This window comes from Pezoporus flaviventris, unplaced genomic scaffold, assembly GCF_033815535.1.
Source record: "Pezoporus flaviventris isolate CSIRO_AGI_PZ_B2104156 unplaced genomic scaffold, CSIRO_AGI_Pfla_v1 ptg000083l, whole genome shotgun sequence".
NCBI classification, from domain to species: Eukaryota; Metazoa; Chordata; class Aves; order Psittaciformes; family Psittacidae; genus Pezoporus; species Pezoporus flaviventris.
The window spans coordinates 5,168,590-5,191,933 of NW_026892631.1; the positions used below are offsets into that span (position 1 = coordinate 5,168,590).

General features: G+C 49.9%; 1 protein-coding gene across 1 annotated transcript in view; it reads left to right on the plus strand.

Annotated features, from left to right (window-relative positions):
• The window catches only part of GALNT14 (polypeptide N-acetylgalactosaminyltransferase 14), a 96,686-nt gene that overhangs the window by 17,960 nt on the left and 55,382 nt on the right, over positions 1 to 23,344 (plus strand). Inside the window, exon 2 of the mRNA XM_061475592.1 lies at positions 16,874 to 17,043. Coding sequence (XP_061331576.1) covers positions 16,874 to 17,043 — 170 coding nt within the window. The remainder of the gene's footprint in view (positions 1 to 16,873; positions 17,044 to 23,344) is intronic.

Genomic DNA, 23,344 nt, shown 5'->3' on the forward strand with positions numbered 1-23,344 from the left:
GATATTAATGGGAATTCTGCTTTCCCCCCTCCCTATTTAAGCTCCCTGCTTTGTGCCTCTCGCTCAGTTTTGGCAGTGCAGTGCTTTGATTTTTGATGGTAGGTGGCTTTACTTTTCGATATCAATTCCAGCTCCATTTGGCTTGCAGAGTGTGGGGACTTTGCAACTGAAACCAAAACTGAGCCACACTCGCTGAAGCAGGGCAGGGAAAGCAACAGGCCACTACTTTAAGTATTTCTGGTAGTTCTAAAGGTTGCTTTACAGCCAGAGGAAGAATGAGCAAATGTGATGCTTCAGATTGGATGTGACTACCTTGGGAGCCAAGGGGATGATTTAGGGGGCACTTGCAGCGGGCAGAATGCCTTGGGGTGCAGGGTGGCATCCCGATGCTTCAGATCCTCGTGGAAGGAGACAAACTGATGCCACATCGCATCACCTCCTCTCCCCCATTGTCCTGCTGCAAGTGTGGTACATTACAGACACACTGAAGGGGACATCAGCAGCGCTGTTGGCTGCTATAGGGATGCAGAGCCCATTGTGAGCAACAGGCATCACTCATAAGCCTGTTCATAAAACATTTGCAAGCCATTAACCACAACCCTGTTACTAACTGCTTGTACTTGTCCCTTCCACCTGGGCTGTGCCTTCTGTGGCCTGGCACTCCTAAGCATACACTTCTCTTCTTCCATTCCCCTAAAGCTGATGCTGGGATAAATGCAAAGATGGTAGGCTGCCAAAGATAAAGAATATATTGGATCTGTTTCAATTAGTTTGCCATGGCAAAGATTAAATCTTCCTCTCCATGACTTCCAGCAGCATGAGTAGAAAAGAGAAGGCACTTGGGACTCAAGACAGAGAGGAGTGTGGCATGGTGAGCATGGAACACTGCTTAGCCGTGGGTATGTCAGTCTCCTTCTTGGGAAAAGTGACTTTGTGGTGCTTTACTGGACTCTTTAGAAAAGGCAAATAATGTGAAAGTCACATATATATAGCCTTTCACATATATATGTCTGTAGATCTTATATATATATGTCTGTAGTTCTTCTATATATAGTTTTTCTGTAGCTGAGAGGGAAGAGGTTGTTGCCAAGATCAGCAGTGTAGCCTCAGACACCGCATGTTATTTAGGGAGCTGATGCTGCTGGTTTTCAGCCTCCTGATCACAGACACAGATTTGCCTTAAAGCCATTTCTCCTGTATCACCTCTGTGGGCTGCCCTGCTCTGGGACTTGACCTCATTGCAGTGGAAACTCTGAGGATGTCGGTCCAGAAAGGGAAAGGGACCTTTCTGGGTGGTGGGGTATGTTAATAAAAGAGCCTGGCTATGAGCTTATCCTCTCCCTGGCTCTTATCCTACCACTTGCATCCTTCGTCCACTGCATCCTGCAGGCTGTGGAAGCACAGAGCCATCAGCGTGGGCAGTGATGCCCAACCGACAGCCCTGCTGTTCCCCCAGCCATGGCTGGCACTTGTCAGCGCAGCTTTGCTTCAATATTTGGGAATAGTTTCTGGGATCATAGGAGCACATGGCTCTTTTATTCCTGGTCACCCTCAGGCTTTCCTGCTGGTCTGAGCAAGGAGCTTCCCTTTTCTTCCTGGGGACTGGTAAAAGCCTTGGTGAGCCATATCAGTGCTGAGCTCTTAAAAGCAGTGCAGGAACTTCGAGTTTGCCATTTTTGCCACTTGTGACCAATGAGGCTGAGAGCAGAGGCCAGGAGCTGCATTTGGGGTGGGTTAGTGCCAGGGCACCTTTAAGTTGCAGTGCTTGGTTCCTTCCTGGCAGTAACAGGATCTGTCTGTAACATCTGTAACCTACATTTCGGCCTGCCCCAAGGTTTTAAAGTCTATTTGGAACTGTGGGGTTTTTTAGGCTTGAATTGTACTGTGCCCAAAGAGCTGCCACACGCACCCACAGCCCTGGGTGGGCAAACAGCTTACAGCACGTTCCCATCAGGTTTGCATCCCATGGATTGTTTCTGGGCAAAGCACTCACTGTCTCTGCACTTCAGCTGCTCCATCAGAACGTGGAGAAGGGATGAGGAACCCTGGATGAATCTGTGCTGTGCCTTGGGGGCATGTGGCACCAGTAGAGGAGAGCTCCCTGCACCAGCCCCACTGCTTCCTGAAGGGTGGAAATAGAGCTCAGGAGCACGGCAAAACCTCACTTTGACACCTGCTTCATCCACTCCAAGAATGAAAAAGCAGCCCGGGAGCTCCCTATGTAATAAAAACTAAACACAAAACAGGGCTAAAATCCCATTTCGTTTGCCCTTTAATTATTTAATTTATTTTCTATATTTAACGTGCTTGCTCCTCGTGAGTCAACTGAGGTTTTCTGTAATATCTTTTTTGCTCAAATATTCATCTGTGTTGGCGGAGGGAACATTTTAAAATGAGCCTCGCAGAGCTTGCCCTAGTTGCCCTAGTGTTTCTTCTGGCTTCTGCTGCTACTGAGCCGGTTATTCGCTTCCCATTTCCCATGTGTTTTCCCTGCTGCTTCCAAACACAGATAAAATGTTAGATCAAAACACAAAGAAGAATTCTAATTTTATTCCTCATGTTCACCACTTGTGTCTCAGAAAGTAAGGGGCTGGTGGGCTTAGCTTGGTGCTGGTGGCAGAGCCCTGCTCCGGTTAGTGCTGGGTGTTCGTTCCCGTTTGGAATCACTGGTGCCAGGGTTAGGGATAAGCCACAGTGAGCCTGCCAGAGCTCAGCTGGGGCACTCAAAAAAGGTCTTTTTAGTACTCTGGACTCATCATATTTAAGAGTTAAGAGGTTTCTGCTGCTTGTTGTTCTGTAGTCATGTTTCATAGGTCAGTTGTGTTGTGGGTGAACCATGAGTGGTCAAGGGGAGAAAGCAAGGAGAGTGAATCCCCAGCAAATCCTGCCTGCTGTTTGCTCACTGCTATCTTGGAGGGGTGGAAATGGTGCAGAGCAAGTTGATCAAGGCTTTGGGATGGCTTCTCTGCAAGAAGTAGGCTTGGGGTGCTTAGCAGGAGGAACAGGGTTGCGTTGGAGGTCTGGAAGATCATTAATGGCAGAAAAGGGGTGGATAGGAGCTGGGATCATCAGAGGGAGCTATCGGGGCAGGTTCAGTGTGGATGGATGCGAGGTGCTTGTGGTGCCCTCCACAACAGCATCTTTCAGGTGCTGAAAGCCTGTGTGGGTTCAGCAGTGACTGGACAGATGCATAGGAAAGAGGCCTGTGCAGGTGTTAAACAAGAAGGTGGAAGCATGCTGGCAGCAGCAGGGTGCTCAGAAGAGGGGTTCTCCAGATCTTCGCTGCCAAGACTCCCGTCAGAGATGGAGTATTTAGGCAGACGTGATGGCACACCCCTGCCTTTCTAAGCAGCCCTTCTGTGCATGACTGTCAGCCTGCTCCCCAGGCACGCCTGTTCTATGCCCCCAGCTCATCCCTGGGGCAGCTTTTTGCAGAGAAGGGTGTGTAAATGAGCAGGAAGGACTCGGTGTGCATGCCTGTGTATGCATATACACTGATATGTCTAATTTTCCATATCCCTGTAAGGAAACTGGGCTGTGGAAAACTGGGGCTGGGAGTGGGAATGAGAAACTCAGCAGGGGGGAAGCCATGGGCACATCAGTCTTTTCCACCTAGGATGCAGGGGGAAGTATGCTGTGGGGCCAGATGAGGACTGAAATTCTCACCCCTCTGCTTCTCTGCACCCCCCCCGTTGGCTGTGTTACCCTGTGCTGGCCATCACTCGGTACATACCAACCCTGGGCAGGCGCTGCCATGCAGTGTGCTGTGCCCTGCCTGCAATGTGCACTGCCTGCACCGTGCACTGCCTGCACCTCACCCTGCCTGGTGCTGCTGCTGGGCAGAGAGCCCAGGAGCAGGTCAGAAGCTGGCAGAGAGGAGGAGGCCTTTTAAAATAACTTGTTTCCTTTAACATCACTAGATATATTTTTTTCCCCCCCTTCTTTCTCCTTGCTCCTCCACGTTCCTCAGCTCAGCAGTTTTGGAGCCAGGCGGTGCAATGGGCACAACCACACCGCCTGTGCCTGTCTGCGATGGGACCTGCTTGCAAGGCAGGGAGTAGGGGAAGTGTTTCTGGTACCCATCCAGGGCAGGGAGCAGGGTGCATCCATGCCACCAGCACTGCATGCATCCTCCTCTAAAGCGTTAAGTGGTGTTAGAGATGGCTTACAGGGACTGTAGCACAGCGCAAGCTGTTAGTCTTGCTGAGCACGGCTGTGTTCATACTTAGTGCTGCTTTCCTGTCTCTCGTTGCTGAACCTTAGAGCACTTCACAATGATTAGTTCAGCATGAAACTCTTAAGTGAGCATTATTGCCCCTGTTTCAGAGTAGACATAAAGGTCACTGGCAGTCCAAGAGCAGAAGCTCTGCCATATAGACGTTCACCAGCATCACTGTCACAGGCCACCAGTACCTTCCGCTGACCGTCTTTTGTCTCAGCTCTTTCATAGGTCCATTTCATTGTCCTTGAGATGCTGTTCCTTCAAGAAAAAAGGGGGAGATAGATTCAGGCACTCAGCTGTACCCGGTAGTTTGGGATTAAAACTCTTTGCCTGCGTAGGAGAAAGTCTTGGCTTGTATAACCAGTTATTTCTGGTGCATTTCTCCAAGCATCTGCGTCGATGTGGGCAGCAGCAGCATATGCTGCCGGCTGCAGAAGGACTGGTCCCATTGCCATCTGTGTGCAGGCTTGCTGGGGCTGCGGCAGGAATTGGAGCCTGGGCTCTGCATCCCTGACTTTCCCAGGCCTGTGCATGAGGCAGTGGCAGGTCATGAGCTCAGAGCTGGGAGCCTGCAGTGGTATGTCCATCTTTGAGTCTCATGGGAGTTTTTTCTCCTTTGGGCTTTAGGAAAAGCAGGAAGAGTATGAAATGCTCAGCTGGAGCTTGTGCTCTGGAGGTAACTTTAAAAGCAGTAAATCAAATATAAAAGCAGTTGTCTGGGTTTTCTTAAAGCCATCAGGGCCGGTGCTGGTTTTGATACTCAAGCCTGCCTGCCTGCCCTGCTGCTGGTAGGACCTCTGCACTGGCTGCTGTGGGTTTGGGAATGTCATTGCTGCTCCTCCGCAGGTCTTCTCTATCCACAGGGTTTCTGCTCCCCACCCTTCCTTCCATAAGGTGTTGTGGCTTCTTCTTGCTCTGGTGTGCCTATCAAAGCCTGAACATACATCCAAGCCATCTTCTCCCGTTTGTTCATAGGCACACGGTGGCTGGTGCCAAGGGCTCAGGGAGCAAAGGGAGGTAGAGGCATGTATATAGCTGGGAGGAGAGAGCTGCAGAGGGATGTGGAAGGTGAGGATGGAAAAAGACCCAGGAAGAGAAATGAGCCATTGGACACCCACCATTAAGGGAAACAGCATCGCTAATGTGGGGTTTGACTCATGCTTTGAGGACCATCCAAACAAAAGGGGTTTGTTTCTTCTCCACTTATGCAGACCCTTGCAGGGATGGTGTGAAAGACTTTCCACCAGTGGCTGGGAGCTTCCCTGCTATGTTTCAACCAGGAAGTCCGGATGGAGGCATAGCTCCTCTGCAAGGCAAGTCCCTTCCCCTTATAGCTGCAGGCCCTCAGGCACTCCAGTGGTATATCCAAACCTGTGGGCAAAGAAGCTGCGTTAGCCTGGTCTCAGCTGTATCCCTCCTTTCCTATGCTGCCTGGATGGAGTTTAACAGCACCTCATTTCCCTCTGGATGGGAAGATCAGCTCCTCATTTCTTTGCAGCTACTGTCAGCAGCAGCCATGACCTCGTTTGTATTATCCCTCATCTGATCCTACCTAATCCTTAATGCAGCGCTGCCAGCAACTGGAGCATGTTGCTGCTGGAGCAAGGGGCATCAAAGGTGCATGGGACAAGTTATGGCCCAGCGGGCTGTGAGGCCACCTGAGAGTGCGCAAAGCCCCTGCTCTCCTCTCCTTGTGCCATGTGGGGTACTTCCTCTGTTCCCCCATAGCTTTCTGAGAGCAGGGACCTTTCCCTTCATTATATCTTGCACAGCTTCTGGTGGAACTAATGTGTTCACTGGCACAATATGCTCTCCATTGAAGAGAGCATTGGGCTGTTTGGGTGTTGACTCTCTGAGTTTGGAGGTTCTGAAGGTGCTGCCTATCAGGTTGTTTCTGGTATATGGGTGGACAAGCCTTGTGTAGTGATGCCTCTGTGATGCTATGGCCAACGAATGGAGCATGTGTTGACTTGCCACCTAGCTGTGCTGTGAGAAGCTGCCCACAGATACCACCTCCCTCTAAGCCTGACATTGACAAGCATCAAAAGCCAACATGTTTTGGGGTTTGATGTGTTGAGGTTCGTGGCAAGGCTCGCTGCCTCCATGCTGTGTGGAGTCATGGTGGAGCCAAGCGGGAGCATGCCAGGAGCTGTTAGCCTTGCTCATGGTGAAGGAAACTTCTTCCTGCATCAGCCAATGGGTCTGGTATGTGTGCAAGCAGGAGCTGCCAGTCAAGACTTCCATGCTCTGTTTTCCTGATGACTCCAAAAGTGCTCTATTGCTTATTGCAGTGAAACGTGTGTGTATGTGTGCGAGAGAACCAGTGCCAAACACAGATTTTATTTCTTCTTCCAATAATAACAGCAAAGCTTAGTGCCTACTATCTGGTTTCCATCCAGATCCATGTGCTCTTGGGAAGTGTTTTGAGTTTGTTGCACCAGGTGGCTTAGCAGCGGGATTGTGTTTTGAGTGTGAGGGGGTTTTATGGTTTTGGTTTGGGGTTTTTTGGTTCTAGAGATGTGCAGAAATATCGATCAGATGTTGCCAGTGTGTCAGGGAAAAGAGGAAGGGAAGGTTGTCCTGTATCTCTGGGCTGTGATATAGCAGCGCTTTATGAGCCAGCATCCTTCGGGGTGTGAGAGCTTCAGTGATGGGCCCTTGGTGGTAACACTGCTGTCCTCCAAATTACAGATGTTGCTTGCTACAAGCCCAATTACAGCTTTGGTTGTTTTCTGGTTGTGTTTTGCTCCCTCCCCTTCTGTTTTCATTTTGCATCCCTGATCTCACTAGCAATGTGGGAAGCTGAGCTCATGTCTTTACATGGGCACAGCAGGAGGGGTTTTGGCGTGTGTATCTCCATGCTCATTTGCCTGCTTTGTTTTTTGGGAAGCATAATGCTGCTTAAGGCTGTCCCTCAAGGGAAGCAGGTGGCTTTTGCAGTGTCAGAAGGGGGTCTTTGCTCCAGAAGAGGCTGTGATTCTTTCCCAGCACCATCTCTTCTCCCCCCAAGTGGGGATGAATTTGAGAGCAAATTTACCCTCAAATATTGCTCAGGCTTTGATATGAGCTTCGTCTCATGTCATCCTCAGGCTCATCCTACTGCGTGGACCAGGCACGTCCCATGCCATGCACATCCCATGGCTCCTATGCTCAGCCACAGCTCTGCTCAGGGTTTGCTCATGTAAGCAGCAAAGCTTTCCCAATGCTCCCACCTTGTGCTTGCAGGGCCCACAGTCCTTCCTCAATGGGCTTATTTATTTTCTAACTCACTGTACCTCACTACGGCGCATTTCTCACTAGCCAGGGTTGGGTTTTTTATTCCTATTACTGAGCTGAGAAAGGAGAAGGTTGGGCTGACACATCTGCTCTAAATTATGCTGCTGTATCTCAGGTGCTGTCAGTCATCTCGCTCCCAGGCCCGGGAACTTGCAGACACTCCAGCAGCAGGTACCTAAGGATCAAAGGTTTAGATCAGTTTTTGCTGTCACAAATGTTTTATAGCTAATTTCTCCTTGAGGAGAGCTGCTGGGGGAGGAAGGGCTGTCATTGGGTAGTACATGCACCCTGGAGCATCGTTGCTGTGACCTGAGCTTCACCTCCCTCTGCCTGCGTGTCGAGGACCAGCTCTGGGTTACAGAAACTCCTGTCTCTGTAAGACGTGTGTGTGTGAGATGAGGAGGCAGGACACCACTGCTTGTTGATGGTGGTACTGGCCTGCAGTGCATTGCTGCATGGTGTGTGTACATCAGGAAAGCTCTCCAAGAGGGCTTGGGGAGTTTTGGTTAGTGACCAGCAAGGGTTTTCCTCTGCTCTTCCCACTTGGCAGATTGAGAGTTGGGAAGAGAAAAAAAAGCCCTTGTGCTGGAGCTGTTCAATGCAGGTGATGCTCCAAATGGGAGCCTTGGAAAGCAGTAACACCAAGGTATGGCTTGGAGGGAGTCTGGGGCTTTTCCAGAGCTGGAAATTGAGTACAGGGATGGGGAGTTTTGACTGGTAGCATCTCTTGTCCTTGCTGAGCTCCTTCCTTGAAGCAGGTTGTGCCCACTTGGTAAAGCTCTGCTCCTCAAAAGCAGTTAGTTGACAGAGATGAGGGGAAAGGCAAGCTGGTGACTTCCTGAAGGCAGCTAAAGCCATGCAAACAACTGCCTTGTGTATTTGCAGTTGTTTTATTTTGATTGAATATCTATTTCTTTAACCTCTATTTTTTCCTCCTACTCCCCCATTAGAATAAACCAAGGTAAAATAAAGGCTGAGCTCCCTTGGAGGCACTTTTCCTTTCACATTAATATGCTGCTGTTATCCATTACCCCACATTGCTGCTCGGTTTGGAAAGGTGGCTGCTCCGGGAAGGATAGTAGCATTGGTTTCTAAAGCTGTGTAAAGATCCCCATGGAAGCAATTACCAGATGGATTACCCTGGGCTTTGCTGCTGTGAAAGGGCCGAGTCGGGTCGAGGATGCTGTGTGTATTAACAGCACGATCCCTTCCTTGCTTTGGAGGTGTGGGTCGGATTAGCTGCCTGCTTTATAAAGGGCTGGGTTCAGAGCAGGACTTTGACTGCTGGCTCCTTTACTCTCCCCTCCCTGCTCTCCTTTCCCCCTGATATGCCCCATCCTGGGCAGTCTTTTGGTACATGGGACCTGCAGCTCCATAGGGAAGGGGGAGACCTTTCCTGACAGCTGAGATGCTCAATCTCCATGGTTTAGTGGGAGTTTTGGCTTTTACTTTGGCTTCCTTTACAGAAGGACAAGTGAAGCTCAGCTGGAGACCAAGTGCAGCTATGGGCTTCTAAGTACTAAATCATCTGCTGCTCCTGCTGAAGCCTGGGAAGGCTGGTGTGACCTTCATGGCTGGGAAGCATCTCGTGTCTGTCCTGAAAAGGCACAGAAGGAAAGCAAAACACACCGTCTGTCCAAGCAGGAGCTTCCTTTTACCTCTATTTACCCTCTGTGAGTGTGGGCTCTACCCAGTGTGTTTGACTTCTGATGGTGCTGGGATTGAGCTGAACCTGGCTGGTGCAGAGAGGACACAGAACCCTCTCTGGCAGGGGGCAAAGGCACATGGGGAGAATGGCATCAGCACAGGATGGAGAGGGCCTGAGGGAGCTGTGAGTGTCCCACTGCTGATGGAAGTGGTGGTGGCGGCGGCACTGGTGGGGATGGTAGCCATCAACCCAAAGGACTCACTGTGAAGCAGAGCTGCTGCCAGACCAGATGTGGTCCACGTTGTCTGTGTTTTAAACCTGGAATCTTCTAAAAACCCCTGTCTCAGTGGAAGCAGAGGCTGTCTTTTGGACTCTTAAAACCTATTTGATCTTGTTTGCCGCCCAGAATTACCATATGCAGACCCACTAGAAGTGTTCACAGATGCCAACAAGCTTTGGCTGGTTTTGCTCGTCCTTTCTTGTGGGGCTGAGGGGAGGATGGAGACCTCTGCCTTTTCTGATAGAGGCTTGGGAAGACCGATGCAGCCTGAGCACAAGCAATTGAAGGTGAACAGTTAACTGAGCATCCCCGCAGCATCTCAGGGTTGCTGCAGGCAGGGGGAAGAGAAGAAGACCAAAAGTCCTCTCCATCCTTCTGCTTGGTTCCTGGCACAGACAGAGCTGGGTCTTCTCTTTTGTCCAGTCAGCAGCTTGGTTTGTGCTGACCTCCTAAATATTCAGCTCATTATACAGTGTAACGTATAAATAAAACAGAAGCAGGCAGCAGTATTCTCCAGGAGGATATAATCAGCTTCCTTCCCTTTTTAATTGTACAGGATTTGTCTTCATATGTCAGGCTATCATACTGGCTAATTTATCACTTTAAGGAATTAAGTCTGGTGTTTACACAGCAAGGTGCTGCTGTACACACCTGCTTTTGGGGTCTGAGAAGGAAGAGCATCCTTCCAAGTGGGAGGATCACAGGGGATTCTGTAGCTGGATGCTGTTTCTAGAGGTCAGTGACCTGGATCCTGCACTACTGTCCATCGTCACAGGGAGGCAGAAGGTTCCTCAGCATGATGGCAATCACCATGGGAATTCCTTGGGATGTGGCTGGGGTGTGCAATGCTTGCCAGCAGGACAGTGGCCTGTGCTACAAGGGAGAGGAGCATCATCTACGTGTGAAGCTCAGGCCCAGGCAGCCTGTGGGAGGTGAGGGTATATTTTAACCTGGCTCTGGAGCAGCAAGCGGTCGCTGATAAGCCTGGTGTGACCTCCGAGCTGACTTGCTTTCTCCTAAGGGAAGCCCTGGAAACAGCATTTGGCTTTTCATCAAAGCAATGAATCTGTCATCTTTTCTTCCTTGCAACTTGGAGTCCCCTGCTCCTGATTTGCAAATAAATTCCCCATTTTGATGGCTGCCCTGGCCATCTGTTCTGCAGTTAAATCTTTGGTGCCCTTATTGGAAAACGCATCAATAATTCTCTGGTGGCTTTTCACACCATTGTATTTGGCTGGAGACTTTCAGCAGATTTAAGCCTCTGGAGGGTGTTTCAGACTCTATGTAGTTTACCACAGATACAGGCAAGAAGATACACAAAGAGATGGTTCTAGCTGTGATACACTTAACGATGGCCCAGCTGCCGGACCCCTGGGTCAGCTCCTTGCACTGAATCAGTGGCCAACAGCCTGTGCTGATGCTAGCTGAGCGTGGGAGCGATATGAAGAAGACACTGAAGAACCTTTCCCAGAGCCTGGATAGGGATGCTTCCATCCAGGCAGTGTTTACAGATGGAGTTCATGAAGTCTGTCATCTTCTAGTTCATGGATGTTAAGTCCTGCTCCATGACCACTTGCCAGCCTTTATCGGTCCTGTTTCCTGACGCAGTAGGTGTCTTGATTACATAAACATCTGCGTGCACCACAGGAGAAACCCAGACAATTTCCACACAGGAGTGGGCGTTAGGGAAGGGCGTCAGATGGAGACAGGTAAAGGAAACTGGGCAGCAGGCAAGGAGGGCAGCAAAGGTGGTGATAGCACAGCCTTTCTCCTACCTGGGAGAAAGTGGGAAGGACCTTAGCAGAAGGTGCTCAGGGACTTGCATTCCCTGTGAAGCTAGCAGAGGACAAGGTGATGCTCTGTTCTTTGCAGGTGGAGCAGCATGCCTGAGATGTGCGTGAGCAGGGAAAGGTCAGTGTCATCAAGAAGCCTAGTGGTGAATGCTCAGAGCATCTCCAGGGACCTTAGGGCTTTGCTGGAGAAGTGCTTTGCTTTCATGAGGGATATTTCTGTGGGTTTTTTCCTTTATTCCTCAGCAAGTGCGGTGAGAGCAGACTCAGTTCTTCTTTGAGAGGCAGCAAATCACCTCTAAGTAGAGGGAGATGACAATCCTCCTTGGAGCAAGGTGGTATCCTTGCAGACATGGATCTGCTGTGTGTCCTTATGGAGTCCTGGAGGATCTGCCATGAAAGTGCACCTCGGTGTTGTGCCCAGGTACGGGTCAGGAGGAAGGGGAGTTTCTCGGCTCTCAGATAAAGGAACTGGAACTGAAATCCCAATGGAGCAGAAAACTAAGGGTGGATGATAGTCAGGGCCCAGAGCTTCCTCCATTTCCCATGTGTGGTTGGTGTCAGCACAAAGCTGGAGAAGACTGTGCTGAGCCAATGAAGCACTTAAGCAAGTACTTAACTTCAAGCGTTTAAACAGGGATTTCTGTGGGCTCTTCTAAATGCCTGGAGTTGCTTAAGTTTGTATTTAAGTGGTTGATTGGCCTGGGGGGCTATGTAGTTTGGGGAAGGGGGATAAGAGAAAGGACCCTTCCAGGGTCGGTGCTTGTTTGCTGCTGAGTGGTACCTGATGTACAGGACGTTGTGCTGCAAGATGAGTATGAAGCTTGTTATCCAGAGGCTTGCAGCCTGATTTTGGCACTGTCATATGATTTTCAGACAGGGCAAAGAGCACGGCCATGGTGCTCTCTGTGTGTCTCCCCAGTGTATCTTGGGGATGAGGCCACTGGGATGTGCAGCAGTGTGCACACAGGGCTAAGCCAGGCTGCTGGGCTCTGCTGTTGGGAAAACTACACCAAAGTTCAACTCAAGGATCTCATACCTCAGTGCACATCTGCGCTGTTCAGGGAGACAGGAAAGAGGACTGAGGCACCATGATGCTGCCCTGCTCCTTTCCCAGCTGGGGCTGCTGGCTCTCTCAATGCTGGCATCAGGGGACGAGGAGGGATGAGCCCTACCCTGTTTGAAGTATTATAATCCTTTCAGATGGCATTAGTGCCTCGGCCAGTAACACCTCTATAATTGAACCTGCTGCTTGCAGGGGATCCACGCTTCGGTGAGACATTTAAATCTCATTTGTATAATGCCTGGTTGCAATTCCTGCTGAAAGATTGCCCTCCGCCTCCAGTGCCCTGGAGCTGTGCCGAGCACGTATGCTTGCTCCAACCTTTGCAGGCAGAGGAGTGACTGAGCTTGGCTGGGCAGCAACATGTTGCACAGCATCTGAGTTTCTAGAGTTTTTGCTTGTTTATAGGACATTTTGCTTGGCTGATGTATTTATTTCCCTTTTCCTCCTTTTCTTCATGCCTGAGTCCCATGAAGGCAGGATGGAGGCACTGGTCAGGTTTGGTCCCGTATTATGCAGGGATGAGTTTTTTCTGCTTGGTGCTGGTCTGATCCACCTTGGTCTAATGGCAACATCCAGCATCTCTAAAAGGAAAATAGCATTAATTTTAGCAAAGGCTTAAGTTCTTCCTTTTACAACAGTGCCGCAAAAGAAGAAAGCGAATCAGAGCCCACTTTTGGCTTGTGCCACCCTCTCCTTTCCTTCCTGGGCAGACGCATCCTGACTGGGGACCAGCGTGACCTACCCAGTGGGTGCAGGCAGGAGGGACAGAGCATCCCATGGTGACACTGCGGGCCTGCAGCAGCAGCTGGCTAGGTTGCTCATTCCTCCTTCCCGCTCCAGCGATCCCTGCTGTACTGTAATCACACAATTATTATGCCATTAAAATGTCATATTTGCAGAAATCCACATAAACAAGGCATTAGCAGTTGCCAGAAAATTGTAGTTTTACTGCTAATGACCCGCTTTCCCCCTGCAGCACCGCTCCTTGGGTTTTCTTGGTATTTTTTCCCCTTTTTTTTCTTGTTTCCGAGCCATGATTTAAGAGGCAGATGATGAATTACATCTTTACACCGAGAGGCTTTCAGTCTTTGATGTACAGTTGCAGTGAAAAGCTGCGTCCGTGCTTGCTCCAGGGGTTTGCTGTTTGCCCTTTGCCTGTGAGGTGGCAGGTAGCTTTTTGGGGTGCCTTTAGCAGGTGGTTTTAGTGAGCTGGTGGATAAGCTCTTAAGTACGTGCTGATGTGACATAAAAAATCCTCTCCTCATTGAGTTTTTTCTGTGTCTTTTTGCCTGGAGGATCTCTCCCATTGACCCCCCCAGGGATGCCCTCAATGCAGGGTGGTGTTTGCTGGCTGAGGGTGGATGACTACCTCTTGGATATTATTTTCCTCTCTTTCCTGCAGACTCGTTGAGTCTCTCAAACTCTCTTAAGCATTGACTGTGTTTCCCATAATTAATACCAGCCATTAAACTGCAATGTTGAAAGAGAAATTACCTAATTCCAAGGAAAAAAAAAATGAAAATTTATTACTAGTACATGAGAGAAAATGAATATGAAACTTGGAGAGAGGAGCCCTGTAGAAGATAAATAGGAAGGCAAGTGGAGTATTGACTTGATCCTTTTCTAGTGCAGGGTAATTTGGCTTCTAAAGTGAGTTAGATCATAATAAATTAAATTCAGATTTCAGCACATCAGTTAAATAACTCCCAAGACGGGATTCTGGTGTGAGGAAGAGGTGATAATACATGGTGGAAATATTATAATGAAGACTGTACCCAGTAATCCGTGACCAATGCGCTGTCTCTGGGTGACTGAAGGGGATTCCTCCTTACACTTTAACTGGCATTCCCTGTCCCTGGTCAGGCACCAAGGAACAGGGGAGTCCCTGTGTGCAGACTGGGGAGGTCTCCTGCCTCCCACCACTTGCATAAGCGGGGAGCTCTTCATCTGAGGACGCTGCCTCACTTTCCCTTTCTGCTTTGTGCAGCGAGGTTGGGGGGTGTGTGTGTGTGAGTGTCCTGCTCTGACTTCAGTTAGCCTTGTAGGGAAGTTTGCATTGGAAAACTGGAGAACACCCAGAAGATTTAGGAGATGTGGATTGAAAGCAGATGACCAAAGCCAGATACCTACTTCTGGCTGAGAAACTTAACCCAGCCCCTGAGCTTGTTTTGTGGCCAGATAACGATTAAAATAACCCTTTAATCTCCAGTCTCTCAGGAGCATCTCTTTGCTCTTGATCTCAGATATGTATTTAGCTACCTGATATTTAGGAATCATCCTACTTATAGCTTTCCTCAACCCAAAAACGAGAGCCTGAGTGAATCGAGATGGGCTGATCTCTTTCAGGTAGAGATTTTATGGGGCTGTTATTCACTGCGGGGTCAACCAAGAATGCAAGCCTTGGACGCAAGGTATACCCGGGGCAGGATGAGAAACAAATGCCATGGGATGAGGCACTGGTAAATTCTGTGTATCCATTTACAGCTGGGACCCCCTGCTGAGAGGATGGTAGTGGGGTTAGATGGATGCTGGGGAAACGTTGTCCCAGCCCTTTAGGCATGTGGCAGGACTCTTCCAGTGCACCAACCCCATGCTTCTGCTGGCCTGACCAGAGCCTTGCTGCCCTTATAGCGTGTGCAGAAGCTCCACTTTTCCTGATGCCATGGCTGCCCATGGTAATCTACCAGCTGTCAGAGACTTGCCCAGATCTGGCTGATCCAAGGCTATTGGGTTTAACTGACATTTAAGAAAACATAAAAACATATATACACATCCAACACACCGGAGTGCCGTGTGGACTCTTTAAAAAGCCATTTCTCTCCTTATTAAGTTTGGTAAGACCAACTTTTCTTCACAGTATTAAAATTAAGGGTCTGCAAATCCGTGGCGGTGGTTTTAGCAGCGCCCGTCCTCCTGGGGTCATCATGAAGACTTACAAATGTCAGGCTGCCGGTGTCTGGGCGATGCAATCGGCTCACTTTCCCCTCATCTTTTACTGCCGCAGTAAATCTCCTTTTGCAAGATGCCTTAGAAAAAGCATAAAGAATATTTATCACCCTGTGTACGTCGGTCCTCCCAAGAGCCCGCAGGCGGGTTACATCCATCCTCCTTATAAACCTCCTGCAGTGGCCTTACCGGTTTCATAACTTTCTTCCAGATCCATAGAATCATAGAATGGTTCGGGTTGGAAAGAACCTGAAGATCATCAAGTTCCAGCCTCCTGCCATGGGCAGGGACACCTCACTCTAGTCCAAAATAACTTTCTCTTGGTATGGATGGTGGCTTGGGGGTTTCTTCTTATCTTCCTGCAATGGGGTTAAGTGCTGGAGTTGCTCCTGAGAAGACCATGGGATCACACTGAGGGAGGATGAATACAACCCTGGCATCCCTGGGCTCTGTTGGATATTTGGGGGTGCTTCTGTTGCTGTGACCCAGGGTGGTGTGGGGCATCATGTTGCTGGAGGTGCCTGGCTTGGTCCTGCTGTGATTCACTTGCAGGAGCTGGTGCTCCCTCCTCCCCTTCCTGTGACTAGAGAAAACGCGCTACCAGATGCAAGTAAAATCAATTACAGGATAAAAATCACCCATTTCAAAAGCTTCATTTTGCAATATTAGCAGGGAAAATCAGTTTTGAGATGGTGTGAATTGAAGGGGGGGGGTAAGGGAAGACAAGAAGAAAAGATCAATTATTGGATAAGATCACAATTTTCTTTAGGGCTGAGATGTCTGTAGGTGTTTGCATCTCTCTGTGTTACAGGTAGGCTGAGATCAAAGAGGTTGTGTTGCTGTAACGATGAGATCTTATCAGTGCTGCATTGTGCTCACTGGCTGCCAAGGAGCGCTTAAACCCCCTGACAGCATCATGCTGCTGAGGGATGCTTAAACCTCCTGATGGCACCAAGCTGCCAAGGGATGTTTAAACCCCCTGATGGCTGTCGGAGCTGTCGAGTAACTCCAAATGCAGCTCCTCCATCCTTTTTGAGGTGGGGGACCACAGGGGCACCAGCTTGCCTGCTCTTCTTCCTGCAGTAGGGCTGAAGTCCTCGATGGGAGACCTGTTGTGGCAAACATAGACCAAAGTTGGGCTGGGAGGATGACGGCCTCTTTATTTCAGGGTCCTGTTGCTTGAGTGAATCCTAGGGCAGGGTATGGATATGGAAACATGGGACTGTGCTTGACAAAACTGCTCCTGTCCTATGGCTCATTCTTGCCTGAAGGGTTACGGGGGTGAGGGGGATGTAAAATACCTTTGTTTTGCAGTTGGAGGGAGATCAAAACCCTACCAAGACCTTTGAGTTTTATATTGCTTGAGCCTGTGCTGTCTCTCTGGATCCAGCAGGGACCCAAATCTGGTTTCCAATTAGTCATTTTAAATTCAAATCGGCAGGCTCTCTTTGACGTGCTGTTTCAAGACCTAAGGAAAAATCAAGCCCTGAAGACCTAATGAAGCTCCTTGTTAGCCTGCTGCTGTGGTGCCTGCCCCTGCTGCAGGGCTGACTGACCTCCGGTGGGGCTTGGGAGGACCTCTGGAATGGGGTCAAGTGTTCTCTGGTCTCTTCTCTCTCTAATGGGGCTGACTTTGTGCATGCAGGTCTCGGATGTGGACTGGGACGACCTTTGGGATCAGTTTGAAGAGCGGAGGTACCTGAGCGCCCGGAGGTGGAAGGGCGGCGAGGACCCGTACCGGCTCCATGCCTTTAACCAGCGGGAGAGCGAGAGGATCCCCAGTGACCGCGCTGTCCGCGACACCCGTCATCACAGGTTCTCCTGATCTTCCTCATTAAACTGTATTATATGGGTGCATAGACTCATTCCTCCTCAGGGATGTGGTTTTGGGATGCTAGGTGGGCCCTTCACTCATGCCCTGTGGGTGCACTTGAGATTGGTTTTGCCTGGGTTGTATTTTTAGGATTGAACCTTTCACTTTGAATTCTTGGCATGTCTGGAAGCCCTAAACCCATTCATTAAATCCTGTATAAATTATGCCAGGACTACAGGAAAAGAAAGGAAAAGCCTTTTTTTTTTTTGCTGTTCCTTCAGAAAAGTAATGGATATTGTGAGAAAGCACCTCTACAACAGGCAAAGTCTTAACTGGTGCTGTGCACTCTTGCTCTGCAGATGAGGCAGTGGTATGGTGCAAGGGAGATAAAATAACTGTTGAGAACTCATTTTGCTCAGCAGAGAGAGGAGCTAATGTAAGAACTAAGGGATTATTGCTAATTGAGGGGGAGAGGAAGGTAAGAACTTGTTAGGTTACTAGCCACTTCAGCACCATCGGGGTCAAAAATACCCTTTGGAGCCCAAAGGACCTCTTGCAAGAGGCCAAAAAGGAAGAGCTGCCCTTTGCAGCTGCAGGTTGTTGATGGTTGGTGGAGTTAATTGTTGGTCTGCTGGATAGAGTGATGCTGGTGTAGAAAATACTCCCAAGGTTCCCTTGATGCAGTTTTCCTCCTTGTCTTCTGCGGGTACAGCATACACCTGGCCCGCATCGGTGATCCCCAGCCCACAGCTGGTGCTTCCCAAGGAGCTGTGTCTGGCATTACATCCCAGCCTGCTGGCAGCAGGTGTCCTCACTTACCTGCTCCTGGGACCCCTTTTTGGGGACATACTGCTCTGGTGGGAGCTCTGTCCTAGACCCAGCCACAGCACCTTGCTCCCAGGTCAGGGCAACTGAGCTCCCAGCATCTGATCCAGCTCTGCATTTCCCCTGTTCCAGTCCAAAAGCAGCAGTTAGGCTGACGTGCTGAAGCAGCACCAGATCTCCATTCCTACAGCAAGCCTTGTGCTTATTTATTTATTTATTTATCCCTTTAACTCCTCTTCGTAGTAAGGACCAGATGCTCCTTTCTCCAGAGAGGAGCTGTCAGCCCTGATGGACGCCAGTTATAGCTGAGCACAGAGCGAGTGTGCTATTCCTGGAGAGAATTAATGCCAGGGATATTAACCACCTGCCCTATTAAAAGGGAAGATCGACTCAGCTGCCCCCTCACTGTATCCCTGCTGTGTGGTGGCAGCAACCTTGTTCCTGGGCGGGCGGATGCGGCACGGAGTGCTCCTGCAAAAGAAAAGTTCTCATTAAGGAGGAAGCAAGGGCACAGCATGAGGGAGGGGCTGGAGCTAATTGCATTTGCTTCCAATTTCCTTAACCCGGTAATTGGATTCTGATTTATTGAATATGTCTGAAGAGCGCTGCGGATGGCGCACCATTAGGCGAGCATTAGAGTGGCCACAGAGGAAATGGGGCTGTTGGGAGATATGGGGCAGGCAGGAGCTGATGGGGAGGTTGGAGCAGAGAGAAGGGTCTGGGCACAGTGGTCAATGGGGAGAGGAAGGTGCAGAGCTAAGCCCTCTCTGGAAAGATAATGCTTGCTAAGGGCAGAGGTGTGCCAGGAGGTGTCACAGGTGATGTTCAATCATTACTGTGCAACCTGGGAGCTGGATGGGAGAGCATGGAGGAGCACGGCCCGTTTGTGAAGCAGGGGGAAGTTGCTGATGACAGTGCAAGAACATGTAAAGACAGCCCAGCATGGGGCTAACTAGGAGAGGTCCCTCCTGTGAAGGGGATAACAGAGTACCGTGGACCAGGCTACCAGGAGAGATGGGAAGCCCTCAGAGCTGTGTGACCTGCTGGAGGCTGTGCTTAGAGACTTGGGTTCAATGGCAAACCTGGCTCAGTCTGCTTTGTGTGAGCCAGACTGAAAGTGCTCAAGCTTGATTGAGGGGGAACCCATAGAGTGGGACCTCAATTCTGCTCCAGCTGACCTTGGGGGAAGGTACATCCTAGCACAGGCCCCACACCAAGGGGCACCACCACGCCAGGAGCTGTACTGAGGGGCACCACCATGCTGAGGGGCTCATGCACATGAGGGGTCAGGAGACTTTGGAGAGGGTCTCACCTAACTCTTCAGTTCATCACCATGGGCAAGCAGGTTCTCCTCAACCTCCCACCCAGATGTTGCTGCCTGAAGCAGCTTGCTCTGCAGTCAGGTTTTCAGTGTGTTTGTTCTCCATTTATTCTCTCTTCTGTATGACAAGTGGCAGCATCAAGACTCACAGACCTGCAGACCATAGTAATGCCCTGAGATCAGCACCTCATGATCGTGATCCAGGGTCTGGGACATGGGAATGCTGCTCCTTACAGCTTCTCTGTGGGATGTTTTTCACCAGGACGGTTGCAGAAGATTTCCTGGAGTTTTCTTTGCTAATCCATCCAAGCATTTGGACTTGCCAACCATATCTAAATACACAAAATCTGGCAAGGGCTGAGCAGCAAGCTCCTTGCCAGAAGGCCTTGGAGAGGGCAAATAGTTTCGGCAGGGTGTGATGTGGCACTGACAGCCAGTTGCTTAGCAATGTTTGCTGGGTTGATTTTGTTTTTAGATTGCAGCCAGTGGAATAGTTTCAGGTGGAGAGGAATTGCAATGCTCCAAGGAATCTGAGTTGGAGAAACCGTGGGGGCTCTCTTTGCCTGCCTCTGGCCAGTGCAGGGCTGCAAGCTTGTGCTTGGGTTGTGGGTGGTTTCAGCCATGCAAATATCATGGCTTCTATTGACTACATCATGTTCCTTGTCCTGGGAGATCTCACAGCTGGAGCATTGCTCCTGGTGACCTGCCTGCATTTCACTGCCATTAATGGTGTTCTTGGTTGTATGTTGACTAAGCCCCTGGACCGTTCAAAGGAATGCCTATTCTCCTTGTATGGTTCTGTGGTGGAATATCTCACCCCCACCAAAAGTCAGGGGTTACAAATTCCCTCGACCACACAGCAGGCTGGACCCAGATCTAGGTGACACATCTACATCACACGACACCAGCTGATGCTGCTGGAGTGGATGGCTAGTCCCTCTCCTTCATGGTAGCCACATGCCATTGGGTTTACCTCATCTCCACATCCCACCTTCTGCTACTCCCACCGACAAACCACAGGACCAAAGCAGCAGGAGTAAGTCAGTGCCAGGCATGCTCACAGCAGGACAGGAGCTGAGGTTTGCAGTACTGCTCAGCGGCTTGGAAAGCCGACAGGGAGGATGCGTCGCCTCCAGCCAGGAGGTTTTGTCATGATGGCTCCTGGGCTTTTTCCATCTGTGGCAGACAGCTCCCGGGGAGCTCCGGTATTCGCCATCAGTTGCTCCATATGCTGCCTAGGCTGACCTCCGCCTCCCAAATGGGTATAATAGATGTGCAGATGCTGTTGTGGCTGCCAGGTTAGGCTGGGACTGAATTATGCCCAGCACCAACCTGAGCTGGGGTTTGGGCTCACTGGTGGAGTGAAGCAGAGAGGTGAAATCAGGGACAAGGAGAGTAGATAAGAGGATAGTTGCTGAAGGAGAGGTAAGAGCCGTCAGCAGACCTCTCTAGCTATTGCAAATCACGTCAGCCAGCCTCAAGCATCCCCGCTGCCTGTTTTCCTCTATTCATCTTGCTTTTTCTCTCTGCAGCACCGACACCAGTTCAGTAGTGCTGTCTCAAGAGCTAGTGGAGCAACGAGGCCAGGGATGGAGCCCTCTCAAATTCTGACATAAGGCAATAAAGCTCTGAATTTCTGAAGCTCCCTCCCTCCCCAAGTCCCAAGTGCTTTACAAGAGGCTCTATCTACCCAGTTAAACTTGAATTTTACAGCTGCTTGAGGGGTATGTATCTAAAAGACAGAAAGCAGCTGCTAAAATCCAATTATGATTGAAATGCAAGGCTGGCAGGGATACTGGCAGGTATGAATATCAGGCATTGCACCGTCTGCTGAAGATGAGCATCCTGGCAGCCCAGGACCTGGATCACACTAACTTCTGCCCTCTAGAAAAGCTCTGTCCTTATATTCTGTCCTATTCCCTTTGTGTGGAACATCACATGCTGTAAGATTTCTTCTGGTTTCTTCATTTAAACCCCTATGCAGTGCCAGCTGGAGTGTCTGTTGCAGAGGAGGGCTGTGCAGGGCTAGCTCATAGGACCTGTTCATGGAGGGATGGGAAGACATGATGCTTGCGATGTTCCCCTAGGCCAGAGAGCTGCTGTCTTGCATTCTCAAGGTCCATACATGTCAGGATTTCAAGGATGAAGAGGCTGCACCTTCAGCTTTACACTGGAGCACCTCTAGTTGGGGTGGTCAAAAATGCCTGACTGTGCAGTGCAGGGGAATGACTGGGAGGAACCTCTGCCAGGTGTGGTACCTGTGCATGGCCAGAGGCACGTGGGACTGACTGCTTACCTCTGCTCCTATGCACCTTCCCTGTGCCCCATGCAAACACGTTTGGTGTGCAGCAAGTGAAAGCGTGTGTAGTCAGCCATGTGCAGACTGCTTGAGGGCAGCTGTATTGCAGGCAGGTTTTGAAGTGGCTCCATTTTTGGCTGAGTTGATGATTGCATCCCAGGAGTGGCAAGCAGTCAAGGGCACTGAGGATATTGTAATATCTTCTTGGAAGTGAAGATTTGAAGAGGAGAAAAGTAGATTTTGACAGCATTGCCTTTGGCTCAGCATGTTTATGATCCCCTTGGACTTTTCTCATTGCCTTGTCTTCCTTCAACTTCCTTGCCCACTAGACCAAAACCACTTTGAGATGAATTGAGGTGAACACTGGGTCTCAGCAGCTAAAAATGCGTTTTGTACCGCACATAGGGATTTAGTCCTCTTATCTTTCTTGGCTGGTTTCTTGAGTCCCCAAAGGAGGAACTAAATGTCTGAGGATGTGTGGAAAAGCCCATCTTATTGCACAGACAGGTCAGAGGTGGGGATCTGCTCTGCCATCCATAGCAAAAGCAAGTAGGTACCTAGTGCAGGTGGCCAAACACACTTTGAATTTGGGGCAAGGTTTGCAGGGATGTTACCCAGATGGACCAAATCTAGAGGTTTCCCTGGTTTATGGTTGCCTTTTCCTTTGCTGCCTGCATCTGTTTCTCACTGTGGTCTCTGGATTGTAGCTGAGCTAATCCAGTTCCTTGCATAATGCAGACTAAGTCCTGAGGGATTCTGTTATTTTTACAATTTGCTTATTCAGGCCGTGTCTTGTGAGTTGCTGACTTGTAGAGGAGGGCAAGAAGTGGTGTGGATACGGGTGTGTGGGCACGTGGTATCCCTGGGCCTGGTGCTCCTGGGTGCATCTGCTTGGGACAGAGGGGTGGTGGGACAGCAGGGAGCAGGGCATGTCTGAGCAGAGGTGTCTCGAGTGCAGTGGGGTGGACCTCTCTCTGTGAGGATGGATGGAGTGATACAGTCTAAGATGGGAGGGAGGGAGCCAAGTGAGGAGGATGGGGGAGAGAGAATGTTCAAATGCTCCCATATCTCTGATCTGAGCATTGGTGAAAGCTGGAGATGTGTTCATGCACTCACATGTCTGTGCTGCTGGCTTTGCTCTGTCTTGCACCTTCCTGCGTGGGCTGGGTGTCCCTTGCAAGTGCTCACCCATAGGAAGTGCATAATGCCCTGCAGTGAGCAGACTGGCAGCACCTTGTGTGGGCTGGAGGGGGCTGGATGCAATGGGCTAAGGGTCTCTTCTTGCTTTTGGGGTTTATTATTAGCTGCTGTGTGACTGCCAGCAATACCCCAAAGGGTTTTTCTATCCCTTGATCTGTTGCTCCAGCTGTTACCACTGTTCTCTGGGCAGAGCCAGGGCATTTGTGATTTCATTACAAAATGAGACTTGTCACATTTGGGCAAAGTCCTGTATGTGTGAAGGCTGTCCCTGGCTCTCTTGCCTGCAGAGCATATGCTGAGGCTGAATTAGCTGTGTAAGGGAAGATCTGGGATCCCTGTGCTTTTGGTCTTGGTTTCCTTATTTCTAGTGACAGACAAGAGCACAGCATGACCCTGCAACAGGGCAGTTAATGGTGGAAAACACATTTGAGATGGAAGTAGGAAATTAGGAAGGGGCATGATTGCTTTTGTCTCTTGGACACCAGATCCCAAGAGATTAGCACTCTACATTGTGTTTTTCCATCACTTCCTTAGGCTGAGATCTCTGGATGAAGATATGAGAACTGTCCATCAAGTAGAGCAGGGGCTGTGCATCATGGGGATAAGCTAGGACTGCCTGTATTGGCCAAGGTTTTGTTTCTGCCTTTGATTAGCTGGC